Below are 27,309 nucleotides of genomic sequence, written 5' to 3'. Positions count from 1 at the left end.
AAGAGTGTTATGGATCTTAACCCCATTGAGCTTTTGTGGGATCAGCTAGACTGTAAGGTGCGTGAGAAGTGCCCGACAAGACAGACACATCTATGGCAAGTGCTACAGGAAGTGTGGTATCTGGACAAACTGACAGCTAGAATAACAAGGATCTGCAAAGCTGTCATTGCTGCACATGGAGGATTGTTTTGATGAGAACTCTTTGAAGCAGTTTAAGATGTTCTGAATATTGTTTTCAAGTTGTAATAGTAATTTTTCATGTTATAAATGTCCTGACTATACATTGTGATCAGCTGAATGCCACTTAAGTATAAAAGTACCAATTTCTTTCCATAAGTTTTTTTAATAAAAACTCTAAAATTGATTCTGAACTGATTGTGTTTTGAACCATTTCAGTGGTGTCAAGTGATTCATTGAAACTGATTCCCTAATGCTGACTTCTCACGTTTAGGAATTCTGAATTTCTCTGACTTCATCCTTGAAATCAAAGCAGTAATGTCTTATGTATACGCCCTCACCATCTGTTGTTTTGATACTGATAATTAAACATTCATAAAAAGACCTGAAGACCACAAATGTTTAGACAATATTTTTAATGCTTCTGAAATGAACACAATTTGATCATTATTTAGAAACTGTATAAGATACAACCTATAACATCTAAAGAAACCTAACATGCTGAAGCTCAGCATAGAAGAACTATTTATTAATATATACAGTATATATATATATATATATATATATATATATATATATATATATATATATATATATATATATATTTACGCTGATCAGCCACAGCATTAAAACCACCTGCCTAATAGGTCCCCCTCGTGCCGCCAAACAGCTCTGACCCATTGAGTCTTGGACTCTACAAGACCTCTGAAGGTGTCCTGTGGTATCTGGCACCAAGACGTTAGCAGCAGATCCTTTAAGTCCTGAAAGTTGCGAGGTGGGACCTCCATGGATCGGACTTGTTGGTCCTGCACATCCCATAGATGCTCAGTCGGATTGAGAGCTGGGGTAACGCCGCACACGCACCCGGCTGTCCACATGATCTAAAAGAAAACGTGATTCATCAGACCAGGCCACCTTCTTCCATTGCTCCATGGTCCAGTCCTGACCCTCACATGCCCATTGTAGGTGGATTCGGCAGTGGACAGAGGTCAGCATGGGCACTCTGACCGGTCTGCGGCTAGGCAGCCCCATGTGCAGCAAGCTGTGATGCACTGTGTGTTCTGACACCTTTCTATCATGGCCAGCATTATGTTTTTCAGCAATTTGTGCTACAGTAGCTCTTCTGTGGGATCGGACCAGACGGGCTAGCCTTCGCTCCCCACGTGCATCAATGAGCCTTGGGCGCCCAAGACCCTGTTGCCGGTTCACCTGTTGTCCTTTCTTGGACCACTTTTGGTAGGTACTAACCACTGCATACAGGGAACACCCCACAAGACCTACCGTTTTGGAGATGCTCTGACCCAGTCGTCTAGCCATCACAATTTGACCCTTGTCAAAGTCGCTCAGATCCTTACGCTTGCCAATTATTTCTGCTTCCAACACATGAAATTCAAGAACTGACTGTTCACTTGCTGCCTAATATATCCCACCCCTTAACAGGTGCCATAGTAACGATTTAATCAATGTTATTCACTTCACCTGTCAGTGGTTTTAATGTTGTGGCTGATCAGTGTATATATATATATGTATCTCTATATATGGTCGTTAACTCTCCGCTTCCGATGGCCACAATCGCGGTCTTACGTGCTTGGGCGCTGCCCACGAGGAGACAGCTTTCATGGACAGGTCATGTTCTTACTGCGAGAGCGGGACCATGGCAACGTTGAGGTCGTGATTTTTCCTCGACCTCAATCCGCGATTGTCAGAATGGTATTCTCTTGTGTGTATATATATATATATATATATATATATATATATATATATATATATACACAAGAGAATACCATTCTGAACCCATGAATTTCAGAACTAGACAGGGAGTTATTTTTGAGTTCTGAAAGTTACGGTCTGTTTTCATAGTACAATGAACTCTTATCTTAAAAGATTAAGGAAAATTCAATTGGGAAAAGAGTAACAGGTTGAAATCTGAACTAGTGTGAGTTAAACATCATAGACATCATGACCACCAATAGTAACAGGCGCTTTGGAATCCGCAACTTTCACACACTTTTCATTGCTGTGTAAATCACTGCTTGCTATTTTAACCAAGAACAATACATGCCAAATTTAGAGTGCACAATTAAATTCACTTGTCAACCCAGAAATCAGTATGTGTTACTCTATTCATATCCATACAGCCGCACATTTTCAGATCATATTCAGTTCTGAATGCTCATTAACCAGGTAATTCGTGCTATGCAGTACATTTTAAACTCTGTAAATAAAAATGATTATGACCGTGTTGTAATTGGACATATTTCAATAAAAGGGTCAAATAAAAGCACAGAAAAAGATGTTCATGTATTCACCTTTGAAACGCTCTCGGAGCAGGAGAAGCCTGACTCAAAGTCGATTGTGAAGCTCAGGATCTTCCCCAGACTGCTGCACATGTAGCTCTTCGACTGTTGAAAAAAAGTCACTGTTGTGCATTGTTTTCGATAAACACTACAAAACATGATATCAGTTAATTCATATTTAAACAGCTGAACAGTTTTAACAGTCCTTATCGCAATACACCAATGTTTTTATTTTTCCAAGAATAATACAGGTGATTTTCAGTTGCTATAACAATGGCTGCCCGGCTGCCCAACACTTTTCTTGTAAGCAGAAAGAAAGAATTTATCTTCAGTCATCTAATCCACATTTAATGAACACTAGATTTTTATATTCACTAAAGAAAATGATGAGTGATGCCTGCTTGTGCAAAACAACTAATTAGTCCTTGTTTTGTACACTAACATACCATGTTGTTTTTGGACATAGTACCATGGTAATACCATGTTTAATGAACATATACAACAGTAATACCATGTTTAATGGGCATAGTACTGTGGTAAGACCATATTTTTTATATACACCATGGTAATGCCATGTTTTCCCCCCACATATATCATAGTAATACCATACTTTAGACATATATAATGGTAATGCCATGTTTTATGGGCATAGTACTATGGTAATACCATATTTTTGATATACACCATGGTAATGTCATGTTTTCCCCCCACATATATCATAGTATTACCATACTTTAGACATATATATTGGTAATGCCATGTTTAATGGGCGTAAGACCATATTTTTTATATACACCATGGTAATGCCATGTTTTCCCCCCACATATATCATAGTAATACCATACTTTAGACATATATAATGATAATGCCATGTTTTATGGGCATAGTACTATGGTAATACCATATTTTGTATATATACACCATGGCAATACCATGTTTTCTCCCCACATATATCATAGTAATACCATACTTTAGACATATACAATGGTAATACCATATTTTATGGGCACAGTACTGTGGTAATACCATATTTTAGACAAATACCATGGTAATACCATGTTTCCCCTCCACATATATCACTGTAATACCATACTTTAGACATATACAATGGTAATACCATATTTTATGGGCAGAGTAGTGGGGTAATACCATATTTTAGACAAATACCATGGTAATACCATGTTTTTTGGACATTTACAATGGTACCATGTTTTTTTTTTCTTTTTTTTTTTTTTTTTTGAACACATACAATTATAATACCATATTTTTGCAAATATCATAGTAATGCCATATTTATTTCACATATACCATGTTTATCCCATGTTTTTTAGTTTTTTTTTTTTACATTTGTCATAGTAAAACCATAATATTTGGACATAAACCATGGTAATACCATTTTGTTTTTGTAATATACCATGTTTTTTTGTTTACATGTACCATGTATTTTGGACATATAACATGGTAATACCATATGTTTGGGATATCTACTATTGTGATACCATGTTTTATGGCATAGTACCTTGATCATACCATGTTTTTGCAAGTATATCGTGGAAATACAATTTTGTTGACACATACAATGGTAATACCATGTTTTTTGGACATATACCAAGGTTTTACCATGTTTTTGCAAATGCATAACAGTAATACTATGTTTTTTTTTTTTTTTTTTTTCTTTTTTTTTTTTAAACATAGTACCTTGATAATGCCATGTCTTGAGACATATACCATGGTAATACCATTTTTATGGAGATGGAGTACTTCTTTTGTAAGAGTATTTGGCCACGTAAACACTCCCAAACCCTTGCAGTGTTCACCTGGCCTCTCTGTTTTCACTTTCATATTAATTGAAGGATTTTGTTAAAATCAGGTAACAATGACAGATTAAAAATGTTTGAGTTAATGGACTGGCTGAGAGAAAGACAGATATCAGCTGTACCAGGAAAGACTGATGTAACAGTTTCTCTTTCCTCTCGCTGAGAGTCTCACTGTTTTGTCCACTATAATTAGATTCTTAGAAAGTTTGTGTTTTTAGATCATGTGATTATAATGACAACACATCAACATTCACAACACACTGTCCCTCAAAATCACATTAGCTTACAGTGGTATGAGCTACAGTCGAGTTCCTGACACTTCAAAGCTGGAAATGATTCTATTCTATTCTATTCTATTCTGTGGCCAGGAAAAAAAAAAATATGTTACTTCCTGAAGGATGATGTCATGTCTTTTCTTAGTTATTCTTAAAGAATAACAGGACTGAAAGTGATATTGAGGACAAAGCAAAAATCTAACCAATAAACCCATAATTCAATTCTATTCTATTCTATTCATTTGTGTAACACTTTACAAAATACATATGCATACCGTACATATTATTTCAAAACAGCTTTACAATGAATGAAGTCCTACAAACCTCCAAGTGAGAAAGACAAAGGCAAAAATGGCCAGAAAAACACCTTAAGAGGAAGCCTAGGTTGGGACAAGGGCTGTCACGATTATGAAATTTGGCTGATGATTAATTGTTAGACAAATAATAGCGATTCTGACGATTAATTGTCTCTTTCAGAGCTTTCACAATTAATTGTCATATAAACTGCCATATTTCTTAAGGTGCATGTGTGCTTCACCTTTTTTTATTTTTTTATTTTTTTTTTTACATATTTTATTTCAAATATATAAATCAAATAATACAATAGGATATATGATTTCCTTTTAAGTCTTTAAAAACTTCTGAATGACTTTTGAAAATATTTCTAAATACTTAAAATATGTCTGTCTTTTTGGCCAACATTAGTTTTGGTCAATTTTACATTTACATTGTTGTTTTTGGATCTCATAAAAAATAAAAAAAAAATCATATATATATATATATATATATATATATATATATAAAATGTTTATATATATATATATATATATTATGTAATAGTTAGATATTTATGTCCTATTTTTTTCATAAAAAATATTTAATAAAACATTTTTAGTTTTTTATAAAAATATGATATAAAATATGTATTTTTATTATATTTATTTTATATTACATTATATTATATTATGCAATAGTAAGGTATTTCTGTCTAATTTCTTCACTTTCATATGCTCTTTGATTAAACCCATGAGCCCTTATTTCTCATGAAGCAAAACCTTTGAGATTTTGTTTCATAATTTTCTCACTCCACAGAAATAGAGTAAGCGTGTGTCTCCTCTCTGTCACTGTCATTAACACTGCCTGTATAAACCCCCATGACCAGTTATATTTGCTATCACACGATTGTTTAAATTGTTTAAGTTGAAGCCGGAGCACTTTGCGGTTATTTATATTCGTTCGTTTACATTTTCGCTGGAGTTTGGCGCTTGAGAAGCACTTCACATGCTCTTCTAGACAGCAGCTGCTCCGGTTAACGTCCGCGGTGCTGCTCAGTGACGCTCAGGAGTTCAACTGAACGACACACAAATGGCATGGTGTTCACAGCATTTATAAAATTCCCTTATTTGGGCATTAATATGTGATTGGAATTTGAAGTGCACAATAATTACAGTTAGACCTAATAATCACGATCAGACGATTATTTAATAATCGTGACAGGCCTAGTTGGGTCCATGACAAATTTACATGTATTTATATGCAAAGAAATCATCACTATGTCTCGGCATCAAACCAAATAATGTCCCAACTGTTTTGCATTTTCAATTCAAGACCAACCATAGAAACATTTGTACTTAAACATGCATGACATGTAAAAGTCATATTCACATTATTACAGTTAGCGGTTCTTGAAATCAATTAAGCATGAGTACGAGCAGGAGGGATTTTGGAAGCCAGCAGTGACATTTTGGTACTGCAGCATTATCAACTGACCTGCCGAGCCAGAGAAGAAACCATTAATATTCGTCAACACAGCACTGACTAATACAGGAGCAGTGTGTGAATTATTTTCACAAGCCCTGTCAGGATTTCTCCAGGGTCCTTATGATTCTTGTGCATTAAACTCACCTGTACAGTCCATAGAAGTGTGGGCATTAATTTGCACACTGACATCTGAATGTAAACACAGCAGAATACGCACGGTTTCCACACCTTTTGAACAATACATTTCCATGACTTTTCCGTTCGTATTTGGATAAAGATTTTTAGCAAGACATTGCACTCACAAAGAACAATGTCTTTCTAAATAACAGTGTACGCGCATTACTTTTTAAGAATTCATTCATTCCCATGACCTTTTCAGGCGGGGACATCACCATTTTTTTTTTTTCAATATTTCCTAACAACAGTCCAATTACTGACCGTCTGATGCAGACTGCACATAACAATGGCAAGAGCTGAGTGAACCACTCCGAACAGAAACAAAGTCATGTAAACAAAGTTCAGTGTTTTCAATTTGTCATTCCAATTTAGTTTCCATTCAACCAGATCTCATGAAAATTTGTATGAATTCATACGATTTGTTGATGTGCAAATTCCCTGATGTTTATTGCTGAAAAAGGTCCAGCGTGTCAGACGTTGTGTACATGGTTCTTAATTTTATGCCCTCACTCAAACCCCATATAGAGTAGAGCACCAAAGCATAATTTGAAGCGGAAAGAGTATTTTATGTATGATGGAAGAAAGTAATTGTAGCGTTTTAGAAGGAGACGAGGGAGAGTCACCTGATTGGCTGTTGTAAAACTCGAACAAAGTCGTACGACCCAACTCATACAATTTCATCCGATTTAGCCAACTCCTTACGAATCCTTACGATTTCTCTGTGAGAGTGTGTTTTTTTTTCATTCGTTTTCACATTTTGACTGTTTTAGTTTTTTTTCCTGCATTACCTGCTTTAAGTCTAGTTCATTTTTATTTTTAGTTTAAGTATTTTATGGCTGCCAAAGCTAAAGCATTTTTGAATATCATTTAATTATGTTTAACATCATAAAAATATCTCAGGACAGTCTTGCGTTACTGCTATCTTGTTACACTTTCATGTCCAATGAAGGTCGATTATAAAGGTTTAAAAAAATATATATAATATACTGTGAATCAAAAACTTACACTTTTATTTTACTTAGTTTTGGAGTCATGCAAAAAGTACTTTAGATTAGTTTCAGTTTTTACCATTTTAGTTTTTATTTCATTTCAATGAACAGAAACGTTTTCGTTTTCGTTAAAACTACACTATGTAACTTTTGGATCTCTAGTGGCTGAAGAATAAAACTGCAAGTTACTTGTAGAGGAATATTGTTAATTACATGAGTTGGGCTTCGGCTCCGCTCTTCTGCGCAGATGAATCTGATGGTTTGAGGAGTAACCATGATTACAGGTGATCAGCTTATCAGAGCGAATGTCACTAACGTTAACAAAACCTCGCCCCATCCCCTAAAAAAAAGAAAAGAAAAAATAACGAAAGAAAAAGACAGATATCCGAAAAAATATGTCTTATGAGCAGGTAAGTAGCATATTTTCCACCGTTGTTTTGACTTATTGAAAACAATTGTTTTAAAATAAATAATGGCTCAAAAGTTAGGCAATGCTGACATAACGATTGCTAGTCATATCAGATAAAATCAAACGGTGGAAACTATTATAACGTAGCTAGCAGGCAAATAGACTAATGTAGTATCTGTTCACATGTGGACTCTCGTGCTCTTCAGGACTTGTACCCCGCTCCTGTACATCACAAAAGCAACGCTCTATCAGTTGAGCTACCATGCAAGTTGATCACATTCGAACAAGCTTGTAAATATAGTTGGTTATGTAATGAAAACGTTAAAATGCGTCATGCACTATAGTAAAAGTGTGTAGATGTCATAAGATAGAACTGTGTGAGGAACAGGTGTTAATTTCACATTTCGTACAAATTTCACATGCAGAGTCCACATGCAGGTATTTTATTACCTGCTGGTGTATCATAATAACATCATAATAACATATACAATAAAACACTTCCCAAATTAAAGACAATCACTTTTCTTCATATAATAATACATATAAATGTAACAATAAATGTATGATCACATAATTTGTGATGACCAGTACAGGTTGTGTTTGTTGATTTAAATGCATTCTGACAGATGCATACTCAAAACATCTGGTAAACTTAAAAGTCCATAAATTTTTATTGGTTCAAGTTTATGAACCTGTTTACACTTGGTATAATTAACAAGACAATTCTGTCATCATTAACTCGCCCTCATGTTGTTCCAAACGCTATCTCTTAAAGGTCTGAAACATGTTCTGGAAATCAGGGCTGGGTGATATGGCTACAAAAATTATATCTCAATATTTTTCAGCTTATTAACAATATTCAATATATCTTGATAATTATGCATTTTCTCTGAGATGGCTTAAAAGTTGTGTTCCCCTTCTGTCACTCCTTCAAAGTTGTGTCGATGTAGTGACACTAGGGGTCGCCCTTGGGAGCCCCAAACACCTCAGATCTTTGAGAAAAGGCCAATGAGAATTGGCGAGTGGAATTTGCATGCCATTCCCCCAGACATACAGGTATAAAAGGAGCTCATTCAGATTTTTTCTTCGGAGCCGAGCGGTTGTGTGCCAGCAAGCTGTCTTCCACTACCGTTCCATTCACCTCCCAAGAAGCGTTTGCTGTTGGATATACGGCACATTCCAGTGACTTTTATCTTCTTCTGCACAGATCTATGCAGATTACATCCGTGGTCGCTTTGACAGCGCTAAGAGACTCATGCATATGAGACCGCTTCAGCACTGGCTTCAGACTCGAGTCCCGAGATGGGCATGGCACAGTGGCACACACTGCGTGGCCATCACGCTTTTGCCGTTGATCCGGGGCAAGCACGTGTTGGTCCGGATGGACAAGACAGCGACAGTAGTGTATATAAATCTCCAAGGCGTCTTACGCTCACGTCGCATGTGGCAACTCGCCCGACGTCTCCTCCTATGGAGTCAGCGGTGACTGAGGTCGCTGCGGGCCACTCACATTCCGGGCAACCTAAACGCCACAACGGACGCGCTCAGGGGAGAGTGGAGACTCCACCCCCAGGTGGTCCAGCTGATTTGGAGTCGGTTCGGCAAAGCACAAGTAGACCTATTTGCCTCCCGAGAAACCTCCCACTGCCTGCTCAGGTATTCTCCGATGGGGACCCCCCTCGGCCCAGACATGTTGGCACACAGCTGGCCCTGGGGGCTGCGCAAGTATGCGTTCCCCCAGTGAGCCCACTTGCACAGACCCTGTGCAAGGTCAGGGAGGACATGGAGCAATGACAGCCCCTCCCTGGCGAATTCCCCTGAGGAAGGACCTTCTTTCTCAGGGACGGGGTACCATCTGGCACCCGTGCCCAGACCTCTGGAACCTCCACGTCTGGCCCTTGGATGGGACGTGAAAGACCTAAATGGCCTACCACCAGCAGTGTTAGACACGATCACTCAGGCTAGAGCTCCCTCCATGAGGCAGCTTTATACCCTGAAGTGGCATTGGTTCACAAATTGGTGTTCTTCCCGAGCTGAAGACCCTCAGAGATGCACAGTCGGGTCAGTGCTTTCCTTCCTGCAGGAGAGGCTGGAGGAACAGCTGTCCCCCTCCACCTTGAAGGTGTATGTGGCCGCCATAGCGGCACACCACGATACAGTGGATGGTAAGTCCTTAGGGAAGCACGATCTGATCATCAGGTTCCTGAGATGCACCCTGAGGCCAAATCCTCCTAGGCCACGCCTGTTCCCCTTATGTGATCTCTCCGTGGTCCTCCTGGGCCTTTGCGGAGCCCCCTTTGAGCTGCTAGAGTCAGTCGAGTTGAAAGCCCTCTCCTTGAAGATGGCCCTCCTGATTGCGCTCACCTCCATCAAGAGGGTCGGGGACCTGCAAGCATTCTCTGTCAGCGATACTTGCCTGGAGTTCGGTCCAGGTGACTCTCACGTAATCCTGAGACCCCAGCCGGGCTATGTGCCCAAGGTTCCCACAAACCCCTTCAGGGATCAGGTGGTGAACCTGCAAGCACTTCCCCAGGAGGAGGCAGACCCAGCCCTGTCGTTGCTGTGTCCGGTGCGTACTTTGCACATCTACTTGGAGCACACGCAGAGCTTGATATGCTCTGAGCAGCTCTTTGTCTGCTTTGGTGGACAGTGGAAAGGGAATGCTGTCTCCAAACAGAGGCTTGCCCACTGGATCATCGCTATGGCATACCAGGCTCAGGCTGTGCCTGCCCCTTCGGGAAAACGAGCACACTCCACAAGGAGTGTGGCATCCTCGTGGGCACTGGCCCATGGCACCTCTCTAGCAGACATATGCAGGGCAGCGGGCTGGACAACACCCAATACCTTCGCGAGATTTTACTATCTCCGGGTTGAGCCGGTTTCGTCCCGTGTTCTGTCAGGTACGAACAGGTAAGTTCAGGAATACAGACAGCACCGGTGTATCGCTTGTGTATAGCGCCTTTCCCCTCCAAAGAGGCGAAGATGTGCGCTTCTTTTCCCATGATGTCCTTCCTCCCTAGCCCTGTGGTTCAAGAATTCAGTGGAGGAATTCACAGCCGGAACCAGTACGTGTGCTAATATGCCCTTACTGAGGTAGGTGTGCCAGAGGTCCCGGTTACTCCGGTAAACCCCTGTGATGTATTTTCCGCAGTACGGTCTCCCTGTCGGCAGACCTGCATCTCCCTTCGACAGAGCTCTCTCTGTCCCAGTCACCGTGTTTGTAGAGCTCCTCCCCTTTCAGGCAGGACCTACCACCGCGCCTCTTCCATGTGCGGCTCTGAGCCCACATGACATGCTTGCCACATGTTACCTCCCCTCCAGGGAGGATGTGGTCTCTGCGGGGTCTTTTCCCCCTGAAAGAATAGGATAGGAAAAGAACACCTTCCCCAGCGTATATATTGAGCGTTAAAATGGCCCCAGTCGAATAACTGAATACTCTGTGGAGAGAAAACATAGAGAGAAAAGGCCACGGCTGACCCCCACCTAGGGATGTGGGGAACTATGCAGCGTTTTTTGGGGCGTTGGGGGAGGCTACGTGCAGACCGGTGCACCTGCACTTGCTTGCACCTGCACCGGCAGTCCACATAACACGGTTCAGCTAGTTGTGGTGTTTCATATAGGGACCCCTAGTGTCACTACATCGACACAACGTCGAGTGAGTGACAGAAGGGGAACGTCTCGGTTACTGTCATAACCTCCCAGACATTGCGTCCCCCCTGCCACAATGCTGTACTACCCGCTGAAATGTCTGGGACCCTGTCTCGGCCCCTCAGCACAAAACCTGAATGAGTGGTTGTGAGCCAGCTCCTTTTATATCCATATGTTCAGGGGAATGGCATGCAAATTCCACTCGCCAATTCTCATTGGCCTTTTCTCAAAGATCAGAGGTGTTTGGGGCTCCCAAGGGCGACCCCTAGTGTCACTACATCAAAACAACATCTCATTCCCTCCATCAGTGAACGGAGGTTACGACAGTAACCGAGACGTTTTTTTTATTCACTAATTGTGGCAAAAAATTATTTGTCTTTTTGTCAGATTTAAAAGGCACAATACACACATGGCCGTCTTTAATGAGGGAATGAATTACAATACCATGAAGCATTGCAAATGAGGTTATCAAATAAAAAAAAAAGATGCAATTACATAATAATATAGATATAAAGTTGTTAATTATAAGTATAGAAACAATATATTGTAAGTTTATTGCAGAGTATTTAGATATATACAAAAAAATATACGATCAATGCAAATGGTAAATGCCCCCGAGGCAAGTATATATATATATATTAAATGCAATTTATTCCTGTGATGTAAAGCTGAATTTTCAGCATCATTACTCCAGGCTTCAGTGTCACATGATCCTTCAGAAATCATTCTGATATGCTGATTTGCTGCTCAAGAAACATGTATTATTATCAATGTTGAAAACAGTTGTGTAAAATGTTTTTCAGGATTATTTTATGAATAGAAGTTCAAAATAACAGCATTTATCTGAAATAGAAAGGTTTTGTAACATTATACACTACCGTACGAAAGTTTGGGGTCAGTAAGAATTTTCTTCTTTTTTTTTGGAAAGAAATTAATACTTTTATTCAGCAAGGATGCATTATATTGATCAAAAGTGACAGTAAAGACATTTATAATGTTACAAAAGCTTTCTATTTCAGATAAATGCTATTATTTTGAACTTTCCATTCATCAAAGAATCCTGATTTTTTTTTTAATATATTGTGTATATGCCCTATGTCAGATATTACATTTTATTCTGTTCCCAGGGGAGGGGTCTATGTCTCCTCAGGTGTGAATCACATCAATATTCATGATCATTCACGCCTCCTCGCATATGGCCTTCCTAACACTAAAAGTGTCTTACAAAAGTTAAATGACTATATTGTTTTGTATGAATGAGTGATCGATGGTTTTCACATCATTTTGTAGCAAAAACTCTACAAGATCCAGTTCTCAAAAGTCTTGTAAACAAATGTTTAGCATGTGATATATGGCCTTATTTCAGTGACTTAAAATGTTTGTTTTTTCAAAAACCACACATAAACGTTCTTTTCTCAAAATACAAACATGTATATACATGTTGCTCACATATAATTGTAACCAAGTTTGTGCTGAATACAGTGTTATCAGACTTTAGCCATTAATATGTTTTTAAGCAACTGAAAAAAGCACAAATGTCAAGGCATGTCAAAACTTCTCCAGGGCCCAAAACACCCTCAGGCCCCAGAGGGTTAACAACCTCGGAGCTCACGGTAGGTCTGTCTTTAAAGGTTTTATAAGTTATCGTTAAAAATAAATGAGTCTATGTAGAAAATTAATAGGATTTTTACCTCTGGAACCAGACTATTGCGCTCTATTGGTCACGATGAAGTGTTATTGATTTGAACATATTAATTATTAACATCTAAATATTTTCCGTTTTCTACAGATGCAGGAAATGCATGGACGCCTGCAGTTTTTCTTATTGGCTTGACAGTGTGAATTACAACAAACCCATCTAAAATCTCAGTTAACATGCACCGGAAAAGCATTACAGTTTTTATTCTTCACCCCATATCAAATGTGGACATTTACAGCAGTTATTATGCATGTTAAAAACTTGCCTTATGAGCTATTCCTTTAAACGGGAATACAATTGGACCCAGAGAAATCATGATCCTGAACTCCCGCTGACTTCCTCACATGAATGCTCTCCATATAAAATAATATGATTATAAAATCTTTCACACTCTTCCATAAAACTGTCACACTGCCTTCCTAGTATGCACTGCGTGCAACATAAAGAGATTAAGCGGGGGAGTTGAGCTGGTACGGTGAAAGTTCTGGATAGACGGACGCAGATAATCACTGCCGCAGTTCTACCTCAAAACCTCACGGAGGAATTTTAGGAGATTTTGCATGTTGCCCTTTCAGTATCTCAGAACTGCAGTGATTTAAATCATCTCTGACAGCTTCTTTCCATTGTATTATTTATAAATGTCTCTGGTTAAGGTGAGCAGGTAATGCAGCTCGCGGGCTTTAGAGCTCATTTTGACCCTTTTCTAAGGGGGACAATGCACTGAACATTTTGTTTTGATACCTTTGACAAGATGAGCACAAAGCCCAGAGATAAACCAGAGTAAATGTATTTAAATTGATTTAACAGTGTAAAAAGTTTCAAATGGCATTCATGAGTCAGATCTTAGCACTGTATCTTTATATTCCACAATTAAGCATAGTTACAACATAACAGGCACACATACAGCCTTGACTGTACATTTAACAGCATTTTACTGCTTAGAAGTCATGCGTTAACTAGAGCCATTAACTAAATGTTGTCCAATCAGCTCTGGCAGTTTACTGGCTTAAGGAGATGTGATATTAGCGGAAAAGTTTCATAATAATATGACGTGTGACAAAGTTTTAATATTAATGGTTCAACAACATTTGGACTATTTAATCCCTGTTTTTTTTTTTTTTTCAGTTAAATATATATATATATATATATATATGTGTGTGTGTGTGTGTGTGTGCACCAATAGATATCATACTAAATTATTGGGATGAAACACACCCAACTTTTTGTTAACAAACTTGTTTCTAATACAATAATTACAACACACTCTCACGGCGAAATCGTAAGGAAATTCGTATGATATCATACAACTGCACTTGTATGAATTTGTACGACTTTCACTACAGCCAATGATGTCACTGGACATCGTTTCCATCTAATACGTGACAATTACTTGCTTCTGTAACACACTATAGCTTCCTATCATGTTTACACACTCTACTGATCGGTTAGATTGAGATAAGGGGTTTGGGTATGGGCATAATATTAATAAGCATGTCCTTAATGCCTCGTGCGCGGAACTCGTGCTTACATCTGCATTAGACATCCGGCTATTTGCACGTGATGAAATCGTATGAATTCATACAAACGAAATCGTACAAAATCACACGAAATAGACAACTCGTAAAATATGTATGAATTTTCGTAAGATCGGGTTGAACATTTCGTTAGAAAAGAATCAGCCCTTCCCAAATAACCAAAGAGGGAAAATTGTCACATGATCACAAGCTGTTATTGTAGAATAAAGATCAGACTTACTCATCTAGTCAAATTCGATGTCATAACTTCATGCCATTTCAGTATGGGCGTTTGACAACTAGTATTAGCTGATAAATGCCTTCTCTGTGGCCTTTCTTCACTCAGTTAGCCTCAAATTTGACATTAGTTCTCTGTTTGTTCAAGATTGTGATATCTTTCATGGAATATGATGTGCAATTTATCCAAAGAGCAGCTAATCTGCTCCACTAAGCCAAAGTATGAACGAATCACGTTGCTACAGCTGATGAAACAGCACTGAGAGGACTCACGCTGCTAGCAAACCGTTAAACCTCCATAATACTCATGAGCCATAAATAAATATCCAATAGTAATGCGCACTTGCGTGCTGGATATGCGTCTGGGATACAGGGTTATGCAGATATCATTGAAACTTGCTCTTTTACGCAGTTACTTGGCGAGCTGTAATACGATGATCGCCGGTTCACCACGGGTGGTATTTAAGACGACTTAACAGTGAGTAACGTGAGTCTCCGGAGCTGCTGAAAGCTAAATCCCCCTTCATCCCATGAACTTATGTTAGCATACACTTCATAATGCCGCCCTGCAGGACTTCATACAGACACCAGAGATGCGTCAGACCTTTGTGCAGTCGAGGTAATTTAACGGCTCAGTGAGGAGAGGTCTCTCAGAATGGGTTCTTCAGAGAAATTTAATTAAAGCAATAATGAAGTTTGAAATGCACAATATCAGACACTGAATGCAGGCGGAGCGCGCTCCTGGTGTCGCATGCAATGCTGAGAGATGCAGAAATCAATAATTCACTTGTCAATAAAAAGCTTTGTGTGTATAATCTCTTTCAAGTCTCATATCAACCCTCTAATATCTGGTGTTAACAGTGAATGGGTCTTCAAAAGTCATTTTTAACACTTTTTAAGCCAAATGTTACATCCAAACCACCATGGGTGATTACCTATGACCCTTAACCATAATTTCATATTACTGTCCTCTTTATATGTTGTATCCTGCGTCCAACCGTGCATACTTCACAACTATGCACCAAGCAAAAAGCAGAATGTCAAATGACAATGTCCAAGACATTGTCACAGTAACCATAGTTTAATCATGGTATTTGTAGTAAAACTATAGTAACCACAAAATGAAGCATGGTTACTGCAGTCAAAAAAAATCTATGAGCGTGTTTTGCCTTGAGCGCAGTTTGGGTACGCGTTGGTTCTGCTTGAGGTATTAAAAAACCTATTTCCATTCTTGGAAAAAATCCAGTTTTCAATGGTGAGACCCCCTTAAATGGTCTGAAACTGTTCACACTACATACACACAAAAAGAAAAAGTAGGGATGTCCCGATACTATTTTCAGTTTACTTAACTAAAGCAACACAATATAAAAAAAAAAATCTGTCACAACTTGCTTTCATTATATTATGTCCAATTAAATATGTAATATATATATATATATATATATATATAAGTTTACTAAATCCATTTGAGTTGGGACTACATGAATACTTTTGTAACATTGACGAAACTGGGCAGGGGATTTCCATTTCTCAGCATGCTTTGCATGGGACTTGATGGGCTGAACAGATGTTGAAATTAACTGTTATTTTATGCATTTTTGAGCAATCTGAAGATTTCTTAATGTTTAATGTTCTGTTATACTGGTATTTAAAAAGATATGTCTGTTAAGCTGGAGTTTTGGGGGTTACCATTATGGTGAAGATTGGTGCTTGTGCTTAGGTTGAGGATGGACTTTTACATTCAAGTCATGTTTGATTTAAGTGCTATTTAGCTCTGTGACGAGGAAGAGGGCGGGCCGGGCCATGACTACACAAGCTCGGTCCCCAATTGGGCTAATCAGCTGAGGAGAGGGATAAGTGCAGCAGGATGCAGCAGTTCAAGAGAGTGAGAGCCACATGCAACTGCCACATCCCGCTGCACCTATCCCTCTCATCGGCTGATTAGCCCAATTGGGGGCCGGGCGTGCGTAGTCACGGCCCGGGCCCGCCCTCCTCCTCGTCACAAGCTCCATAAACAGTTGCGATTAAATTGACAGTGCAACAGTTTAACAGTCCTTTCACCTGGCATGTTCTAATGATTAATAAAATAAATTCAGTTGGACCAAAATAAGAACATTTCCTAAATTAAAAATTATTGAATTGAGTTTGATGACCCTAGTGAAGTTGAGTTAAAACTACAATAGTAAAATGATTTGACTTAATTTAACTACTGTAAATTATGTTGGCTCAATGAAACTTAATCTGAATGAGTGAAATTAAATTGCTTGTAAAAACTTTCTCAAATTCATTAAGTGTAATGACTTCAGGGGGCCTGGGTAGCTCAGCGAGTATTGACGCTGACTACCACACCTGGAGTTGCGAGTTCAAATCCAGGGCATGCTGAGTGACTCCAGCCAGGTCTCCTAAGCAACCAAATTGGCCCGGTTGCTAGGGAGGGTAGAGTCACATGGGGTAACCTCCTCGTGGTCACTACAATGTGGTTCTCGCTCTCGGTGGGGCGTGTGGTGAGTTGTGTGTGGATGCCGCGGAGAATAGCATGAAGCTTCCACACATGCTACGTCTCCGGGGTAACGTGCTCAAAAAGCCATGTGATAAGATGCGCGGATTGACATCTCAGACGCGGAGGTAACTGAGATTCGTCCGCCACCACCCTGATTGAGGCGAGTCCCTACGCCACCACGAGGACTTAGAGCACATTGGGAATTGGGGAGAAAAGGGGAGAAAAAAATAAAAAATACAGGTTGCTATGTGACCCAATGTGATTATTAAAACACAAAGGTATGCTATTTAATTAAATAAATGTGTAGTCTGTATGTGCCTCCTGCTACAAAGTGAATTAGAGCTCTGCTCGCTGTCATCTGCTACAAACAGTGTGTACGATGCTCATGATGATGTTTTCCGTGTATGAGCTAAAGAGCTCTAAAAGGGATGAGCAGCTGGTCTCGGTACAACACCACACATTCACTTTGAAGCATTTAATAATCAGACTAGGACATGGCGTGATTTTAATTTGTACACTGCATGTTTACGTAATGACATTCGTATTTCAGATGGTATCGGAGCGAGAGTTCAAGTGCATCAGTGCAGTATCGGTATCGGGACATCCCTAAGAAAATAATAAAAAAAATACAAACTTTCAGGACATCAAACATTTGATATTATTGAATTATTTGTTCCCTCCCTTCTTCAAGTTTTGAAAGTTTATATAACCCTTTGATTTAGAGTTTTACAGCAGTACTCACTCGGACTCGCTGTACCTCGATGAACATGGCTCTCTGAAAGGCTTTCTCCCACAGCACGAGTTCAGAGCCGAGTTCAACGCTGTAGCAGAAACTCTGACCGTGACCCACTAGCACACTGAAGCAGAAGGGCTCGCTGTCCCGCAGCTCACCGTCCTGCTGTACGCCCACATAAAACTTTGGCTGAATCCAGCAGTCTTCTGCTATCCACAACTATATGACAGTAAAGAGATACACTTGAGAACCATGCGGAGTAAAATCAAACCATGTCTCACAATGGAAACACTTCGTTTTCAAATCTTTGTTATTTGCTGTGATTGCAGGAAATGGGGGTTTCTTATTTAATTTGTCAACTAACAATCTCCGACAGTGTCTGTACATGCATCACAGGAGATTTATGCCATTTTCGGCTATTTTGTCTGTCATTTCCAGCACATCTCAAGTTCTGTTTTGTGTTCAACAGAATTTTGTGCAGGAAATGACGCTGATGGAAATGACATTTTTAATGGTTTTCAAATAAAATAACAGGCTCCTTTGTTTTGCTAAGGCTAATTTCATAGCTCACTGATTCTTGAGATAAGGGACCAAACATGTATTACATACAAAAGTCATATTTATGTTAAAAATTAAGAAAATAATAATAATAAAAATACTGGAAAAATGTAATCTAAAGGAAATGTGCATACTCAGGGCATTTTTTTTTTTTTTTTTTTACTTATATTTTTAAATAATTTCATTAGATTTTTTTTTTTTTTTTAATGCATGCTTTATACTTTGAAGCACATGTAATTGAACCTGTCCTCAGCAAGAGGTCACAATGTTAAACTGCCAAACAAAGTGTTTAAAAATGGAACAAATTCATAAATATAAATATCAAATGAAAGGTAAGAAACTGTAAGATATAAAACAAAACATGATTTAAACTTTAAATTATATTTTCCATAAAAAAACTGTCTTTCAGATTTGTATCCTCACTTTGTGTCAGATTGTTGAATAATCCTGAATAAATCAGACAATGTCATGGTCCATTATATCTCTGAGTGTCCCTTTACCACTTCCTACTCATGGAGGATGTAACAGTAGGACACGTGGTCTGGTAAATTTGATATTTTTTCATATTATAAACAAACAATGTTTAAGTCTCTGCAGTCACAGCTTCAATACGTCAATGCCGTCATCCCATTGTGATAATTTCTGTAAGAATCGTGGGATACATTTTGGCATTTTAGTTTAGGTTATAGAGGCAGCTTCAATTGAGGAGAAAACTAACCAGTGTACAACACATGGTTAAGATGGAAATGTTTAAAATGTTGTCAACTCCGTCAGAATTTTCAGAATAGTGTGAAAACATAAATAAATTAAAAAATATATATAATGTATGTTATCACTTAACTCCTTTACTGAACACCATTATTAGATAATGAAACACTTTACACTCTTATTGGATTGATCAAATAAATATTGCTTTTTAGTGTGTTTGATGGAGTTTACACAAATTACAGTAAGATGTAAGTTATTAAGAAGTGAATAAATGTCTTTTTTCAGAAAAAGCGTTTTTATAAAAACTTGTTCCCTTACATGGTTCGTTTGCTGACTCCTTTGTCTACAAATACACCCATTACAAATTAATTTAATATTACAAAATAAAAACTCAGATTTTAAATATGTTTTGTCCCTTATCTCAAGAATAAGTGAGCTAACATTTGATGTGTCCTGAATCCACACAATTAAATCATATTTTACACTTTTTGCATCATTTGGCAAAATTACTTGATTGATAGAAATCTTCTGTTCACAAGTGATATTTCCCTTGATTTTTTGTTTTGTTTTGTTTTGTTTTGTCTAATATTTTATCTCAAGCATGCTCTTCACTGACACTTTTGTCCAGCTAAAACAGTCAAATATTTACATAAAAGGCATTTGAAAAGTACCAAAAATAAATGATGAAGGCCTGTTGAAAAGACACCTTCATATATATATATATATATATATATATATATATATATATATATATATAAAAATACAAAAATAAAAAAATAAATACAATTGAAATCAGTTGGTTTTAATAAAAATCAACCCCTGATGTCTCAAAAGTATAGCCACAATGTGTGTTAACATGATTTTAGTGTGATAAAATCACTTAATAATCGCAGCTGTGTAAAGTTATAGACAATTTTACAACTTCGTTGCCATGATGATATATAGTAATATCAACAAACCCTGAAAACCTAAAATGATTTTTAACAGGAGATTTAATGTAAGTGTTTTTGTAAAATTATAAGCTTCACATTTCTGCATTTAAACCCTCCAAAAATTGACCCCATTCACTTCCATTGTAAGTGCCTCACTGGAACTTCCGTAAAATTCCCTTAAACATTAACCAATAGCCTGTGCAACATCAGCTGAAAAGGCGGAGCAAGTTATAAACTTTTGATATAAGATTATGAAAACGTTCTTATTTCTTTAAAATAAAGATCACAATAAAATCATGAATGTGTATTAAGAATGTTAACACAGTGACTCTAATTTCAACTGTAAATTACAAACAAACCAGTATAAATCAATCAATGTTTATTGATAAAAGTCATAAATGTCCCCCACCTTATGAACTTTAAAGAGAACCTCACAGAGGTGAAAACTGGCTTCTGCTTGTGTCCAGTCTGATGCTGTGACCTGATAATGAAACACAAAAACAATTCATGTTTCTGTTAGATGCCACTTAAGGTAACGCTTTATTTTGATGGTCCCAAGTAGATATTTAACTGACTTTAAGTGACTTATCAGTGACTTATCATCTGGCTTGCTATAGCTAGTAAACAGTGTTTCAACAAACATTCAGTAGACTTTCAGTAGCCTGTATATAGATCTCTATTAATGACCTTTTAATGAACTGATGTTCTCAACAATAATGTAGGTCATTAATTAAGTAGGTAATTAATAGGCTACAGGAAAGTCTCAACAATAATGTAAGTAGGATATTAATACAGGCTACTGAAAGTCTACTGAATGTTTGTTGAAACCCTGTTTACTAGCCATAGCAAGCCAGTTGATAAGTCACTGATAAGTCACTTAAAGTCAGTTAAATATCTACTTGGGACCATCAAAATAAAGCGTTACCTCTATACTTCATATAAAAAATAAATATATATATATATATATATATATATATATATATATATATATATATATATATATATATATATAATTATATATATATATATATACAATTTTATTTTATATATATATATATATATATATATATATATATATATATATATATATATATATATATATTATTATTATTATTATTTTTTTTTTTTTTTTTTTTTTTTTAAAGGGGCAGTGGTGGCTTGGCAGTTAAGGCTCTGGGTTACTGACTAGATGGTCAGGGGTTCAAGCCCCAACACTGCCACGATGCCACCGTTGGGCCCTTGAGCAAGGCCCTTGATCCCTTCTGCTCCAGGGGCGCCGTACCATGGCCCTGTGCTCTGACCCCAGCTTAGCTGGGATATGTGAAAACATGGGGCAGTGGTTAAGGCTCTGGGTTACTGATCAGAAGGTTGGGGGTTCAAGCCCCTGCACTGCCAAGATGCCACTGTTGGGCCCTTGAGTAAGGCCCTTGACCCTATCTGCTCTAGGGGTGCTGTATCATGTCTGACCCCAGCTTGGCTGGGATATGAGAAAAAAAAGAATTTCACTGTATATGTGCAATTGTATAATGTGTGATAAATAAAATTAATTATAATTTTATTATTTATATATATATATATATATATATATATATATATATATATATATATATATATTTATTTTATTTTATTTTTATTATTATTTTTTTATTATTATTTTTATTTTTTTTGTGTGAAAGCAGGTTCTTAAATAGTTCAGAAATAGTTAGTATGTCAGTAACACTCTATAATAAGGTTGCATTTGTTAACATTAATAAAAGCATTAGATATCATGAAGTAACAATGAACAATATATTTTTATATCATTTATTAATCTTGCCCTTACAAAAAAATCTAGAGTTCTGGCAAATGAGCCACAAACTTGCCACAATTTTGCCATGAACTCTGGATAATTATAGAGGTGATTAATGTTTGTATAAAAATACAACTGTTCATTGATAGTTCATAATATATGAACTCATGTTAACACATACTGTACAACTTCTCATTTTAAACATACATTAGTACATTTATGTGTTAGTATATGCGTTTTTATTAGCAAAAAGATATTTCTGCCTTATTCTCTGATAAACATATACAAATATAAAATTCTTAAAACAAGAAATAATTTTTTTTTTAAAGATTGTAAGTCTTGTTTTCAGAGAAATCAACAAAATTTAGTGTGGTTTATGTTTAAAATGACAACACTACAGTTACAACTGGGGTAATAATAATAATAATAATAATAATAATAATAAACAATAAAATGAATCAAGGTTTTTTACTCTTATCCCATAGGCAAATAGTTATTTTATTTTTTTCTTGTTATAAGCATAAACGTTGCTACATTTCGTTAGATTTCTCTGAAAACAAGACTAAATATTTTATATCGCTTTAATTTTTGCAGTGACATTATTATTCATTGTTAGTCAGAGTTAACTTTTGTAGTTAATGTTAAAAAGATATTTGTAAATACTGTAATTGTCTTGTAAACTACTTGTACTGAACGTGCTAATACAGTATGTGTCATATTAGCAATTACTTGTAATGTTCCTGACTTAAGAAATAAATAACACTGCCATTTCTGTTCAGTTTCATTTGCATGAAAAAGAGTAATTACCTCTTCATGGCCTCCAGAGCTTATGTAACGATCTATTCTTTCTGTATACACAGTGCTGATCTAACACAGAAGTAAATCTGATTCTTAATGAGATGCTAATGAATGTGTTAAAAGTCTCACTTCGCTTAAGGGCATAAAACATGCTATATGTCCTTAAAATCTCTCTTTATTAAATCACTAATGCACGTTTAATAAAATACCAAGAAACATCAGAACAGAATTCAATGCCATTTTTGTCCCAAAGTTTTTCAAATCCACTTACGATAATGTTAATGCACCCAGACAAAGAGAGCAAATTTGAATAGCAGCTAAATATCACATTGCATTAGACAGCGTACACAGAGAAGCATTTTTAAAGTTGCCACTAAAATGGCACACAAAACAGTGCCAACACAAAGTGCAAGGTTGTATTTCATAACTGATGAAACCTCTGCCTTCAGGCTCAATAGAGAAGATAAAACATCTGTCACAAATAACGCAGCGGCAGGTAATGGCTTTTTCTCCATTGCAGTCCATTAGATTGTAATAGATTGATTATATATAATTAGCTAACACTTTATAATAACTACACGGTATAAACTATTTGTAAAGCATTAGTTTATAGTTAATCGATCATTTATAAATGATTGTTCCTACTTTATTAATACATTAATAAGCTACATATAAATAGTATGTTATTTGTTTCTATTCACTTTAGGCAAATTATTTATTATTGTTTAATAAGTTCATATATAGGCAGTTTGATAAGGTTTTTTATCCTTAGTAAACAACTTGTTAATCATACCTAACTGATGTATTTTACTTGATGCAAACCAGTGGTAAAGAAGTGTTTAAGAGAACATTAAGAAAGCATAAATGCATAGTTAATCAATATATTAAATACACTATATTGCCAAAAGTATTCGCTCATCTGCCTTTAGACGCATATGAACTTAAGTGACATCCCATTCTTAATCCATAGGGTTTAATATGACGTCGGCCCACCCTTTGCAGCTATAACAGCTTCAACTCTTCTGGGAAGGCTTTCCACAAGGTTTAGGAGTGTGTTTATGGGAATTTTTGACCATTCTTCCAGAAGCGCATTTGTGAGGTCAGACACTGATGTTGGACGAGAAGGCCTGGCTCGCAGTCTTCGCTCTAATTCATCCCAAAGGTGCTCTATTGGGTTGAGGTCAGGACTGTGTGCAGGCCAGTCAAGTTCTTCCACACCAAACTCGCTCATCCATGTCTTTATGGACCTTGCTTTGTGCACTGGTGCGCAGTCATGTTGGAACAGGAAGGGGCCATCCCCAAACTGTTCCCACAAAGTTGGGAGCATGGAATTGTCCAAAATCTCTTGGTATGCTGAAGCATTCAGAGTTCCTTTCACTGGAACTAAGGGGCCAAGACCAGCTCCTGAAAAACAACCCCACACCATAATCCCTCCTCCACCAAACTTCACAGTTGGCACAATGCAGTCAGACAAGTACCGTTCTCCTGGCAACCGCCAAACCCATACTCGTCCATCAGATTGCCAGATGGAGAAGCGTGATTCGTCACTCCAGAGAACGCGTCTCCACTGCTCTAGAGTCCAGTGGCGGCATGCTTTACACCACTGCATCCGACGCTTTGCATTGCACTTGGTGATGTATGGCTTGGATGCAGCTGCTCGGCCATGGAAACCCATTCCATGAAGCTCTCTATGCACTGTTCTTGAGCTAATCTGAAGGCCACATGAACTTTGGAGGTCTGTAGCGATTGACTCTGCAGAAAGTTGGTGACCTCTGCGCACTATGCGCCTCAGCATCCGCTGACCCCGCTCTGTCATTTTACGTGGCCAATTGGGAATGACAGCTGAGTTGCTGTCATTCCCAATTGCTTCCACTTTGTTATAATACCACTGACAGTTGACTGTGGAATATTTAGTAGCGAGGAAATTTCACGACTGGACTTGTTGCACAGGTGGCATCCTATCACAGTACCACGCTGGAATTCACTGAGCTCCTGAGAGCGGCCCATTCTTTCACAAATGTTTGTAGAAGCAGTCTGCATGCCTAGGTGCTTCATTTTATACACCTGTGGCCATGGAAGTGATTGGAACACCTGAATTCAATTATTTGGATGGGTGAGCGAATACTTTTGGCAATATAGTGTATGTAATTAATTGGATACACATTCTGTTTTAGGAACACTTACTATTAAATCAATAAATGCTTAATAAAGGTCGTAATAAAGCACTCACTAATGGCTAGCTAAGCATTTTGCATGACCTAATATAAAGTGAGAACATTATATATGCCTAATAAAACATTTATTAACATTGTTCAACAGTAAGTGTGGCCAGCTGTCCCGGGGCCAGTGTGAGAGTTTAACCCTTTCGGGTCAGTACTGCGTTGTCACTAAATCTTCTGTTGATCTTGTAAATGTGTTGTACATGTGTCTTACTCTGATTATTAAACTACAGCAGCGATTTCATTTCAGAAATATCCAGTTCTCTTGTGTTGCACGCTTCAAAGTGATGTGTGAAGGCGCTGATTCGCTAAAAACCTCACATTATGACTTCTGTAATCTGTGTATTAGATTAAAGAAAGCGAAACGCTCAATTAATGCAAAGTGTGCAGCACATTCCAGACTATTTATTTCATGAAACTGCAGCGTCTTACGATGTAACAATCAAACGACTACGTAGCGAACTGCTTATCCAGAAGTGTGAAACTTCAAAATAAAAGTTCAGTTTAAATGGACACGCGAAAGTGAAGAAATTATGACAAAAAATATATTATTAATGTAATATTCATTTTAATAATAATAATAATAATTATTATTATTATTATAAATATTATTATTATTACTATTATATCAAGAATAATTATATTTAAGCAAATTTCACAAGCAAGTGTGCTGTTGTACTGTAAGTTTTTAATTATTACAGTGATTCTCTGTTGTGCTCATGTTGTTTGTCAAAAAAAATAAAAAAAATAGCTGTTTTAGATTCAGCTGTGAAGATGATATTGAAGCACTTTATTTGCTCAAATAATTTCATGTGATCAACTCTTTATGAATTCATGTGATTAGTCATATTTTTGATAAGAAAAAAAAATCTTTTAAACATGAAATTCAGGGAAAAAAAACAAAACAGAATGTAAAACAGAATTTGGGAAAAAACATATTTCATCAGGTCTTTTTTTTTTCATGCCTTGCAAACTTAAACATTTGCATCTTCTTTGAAGTAATTAAAGTTGTTGATGTATTGATATCTAATTTTGCTCATTGAAACGTGTCATCAAAGTGGTGATTTGGCTACAAATGTTTTTCTATGAAAGACAAATGTGTCTTCTTGAATGTCCCGGCCTGAATCCTGAAAGCCGAATTCTTCGTTGATCAGCAATCAAATCTTAGGATGTTTTTGTCATACTGCAGACATGTGTACATTAAATACTGTGCTTGTATCTTTTTACTACAAGGATTGGTACCTGAGATAAAAATCCACCCCAGCAATCTCTGGAAAATGATTATATAAAATGCCCTATTCAGTCACCACAAACTACTGTTATTGATCCATCCGTTCCAGCGCTGAGAAAAGTCACATGTACGGCGTGACAACATCGCTTGTACACTTCAGCAGCATAGTAAGGAGACTTTCACTAATTAAGTTTAATAGGCACTGAATTGGCAAAATATCACTTAAAGTCAATAATATAACGTTACATACTCTTTCCTATTTCCTGTTTCCAGAACGCGTGCACAGAGACTGTAGTGGGATTCTGGACTTTCCTTCTGGAATCAGACTCAATTTAATGAAATATTTATAGTAGGTCCACTGGTGAAACTGAATTAAACAGTCATTTTAATTGGCAATAATCAGAACAAGTCTGCTCATAAAGCGTAATAGGATGGAAAATGCTAAAGTGACGTTTAAGTAATTAAAGGATCTCTTTTAATACACTGTGGATTTTCCTCTCCCACTATTATTCCTGTACTTTTGTGTTGTGTCTGTTTTTGTTTTTAAGCTTTAGTTTCTGTTTTGAGGCTTTGTGATTGAGATGCTGTGGAGATGGTTATTTTCAGAGTAATGGATCATTAATACATGTTTAATTAGGCATATACAGTTCACACTTTAGATCAGGTCACGCAAAATGCTTAGTTAGCAAATGCTTTATTACCACCTATATATTAAGTATTAATTGCTTTAATAGTAAGTGTTACTAAAACAGTAACAAATACATTAATTATGCTTAAATGTAAATCCAATTAATTGCATATATCATTTATTTATTTACTATGAATTCATGCCTTCTTCATA

At 37.2% G+C, this 27,309-nt stretch overlaps 1 protein-coding gene across 2 annotated transcripts in view; it reads right to left on the bottom strand.

Moving 5' to 3' along the window:
- The window catches only part of LOC127410705 (gamma-2-syntrophin-like), a 103,828-nt gene that overhangs the window by 6,419 nt on the left and 70,100 nt on the right, over positions 1–27,309 (bottom strand). For both annotated transcript variants that reach the window (XM_051645895.1, XM_051645896.1), the window contains exons 13-15: positions 20,841–20,912; positions 18,243–18,452; positions 2,487–2,579 (exon numbers count right to left, since the gene is read on the bottom strand). In XM_051645895.1, coding sequence (XP_051501855.1) covers positions 2,487–2,579; positions 18,243–18,452; positions 20,841–20,912 — 375 coding nt within the window. The remainder of the gene's footprint in view (positions 1–2,486; positions 2,580–18,242; positions 18,453–20,840; positions 20,913–27,309) is intronic.

Source organism: Myxocyprinus asiaticus, chromosome 20 (assembly GCF_019703515.2).
Source record: "Myxocyprinus asiaticus isolate MX2 ecotype Aquarium Trade chromosome 20, UBuf_Myxa_2, whole genome shotgun sequence".
In the NCBI taxonomy this organism is placed as follows: domain Eukaryota; kingdom Metazoa; phylum Chordata; class Actinopteri; order Cypriniformes; family Catostomidae; genus Myxocyprinus; species Myxocyprinus asiaticus.
This window is presented reverse-complemented; position numbering and strand designations above follow the sequence as displayed.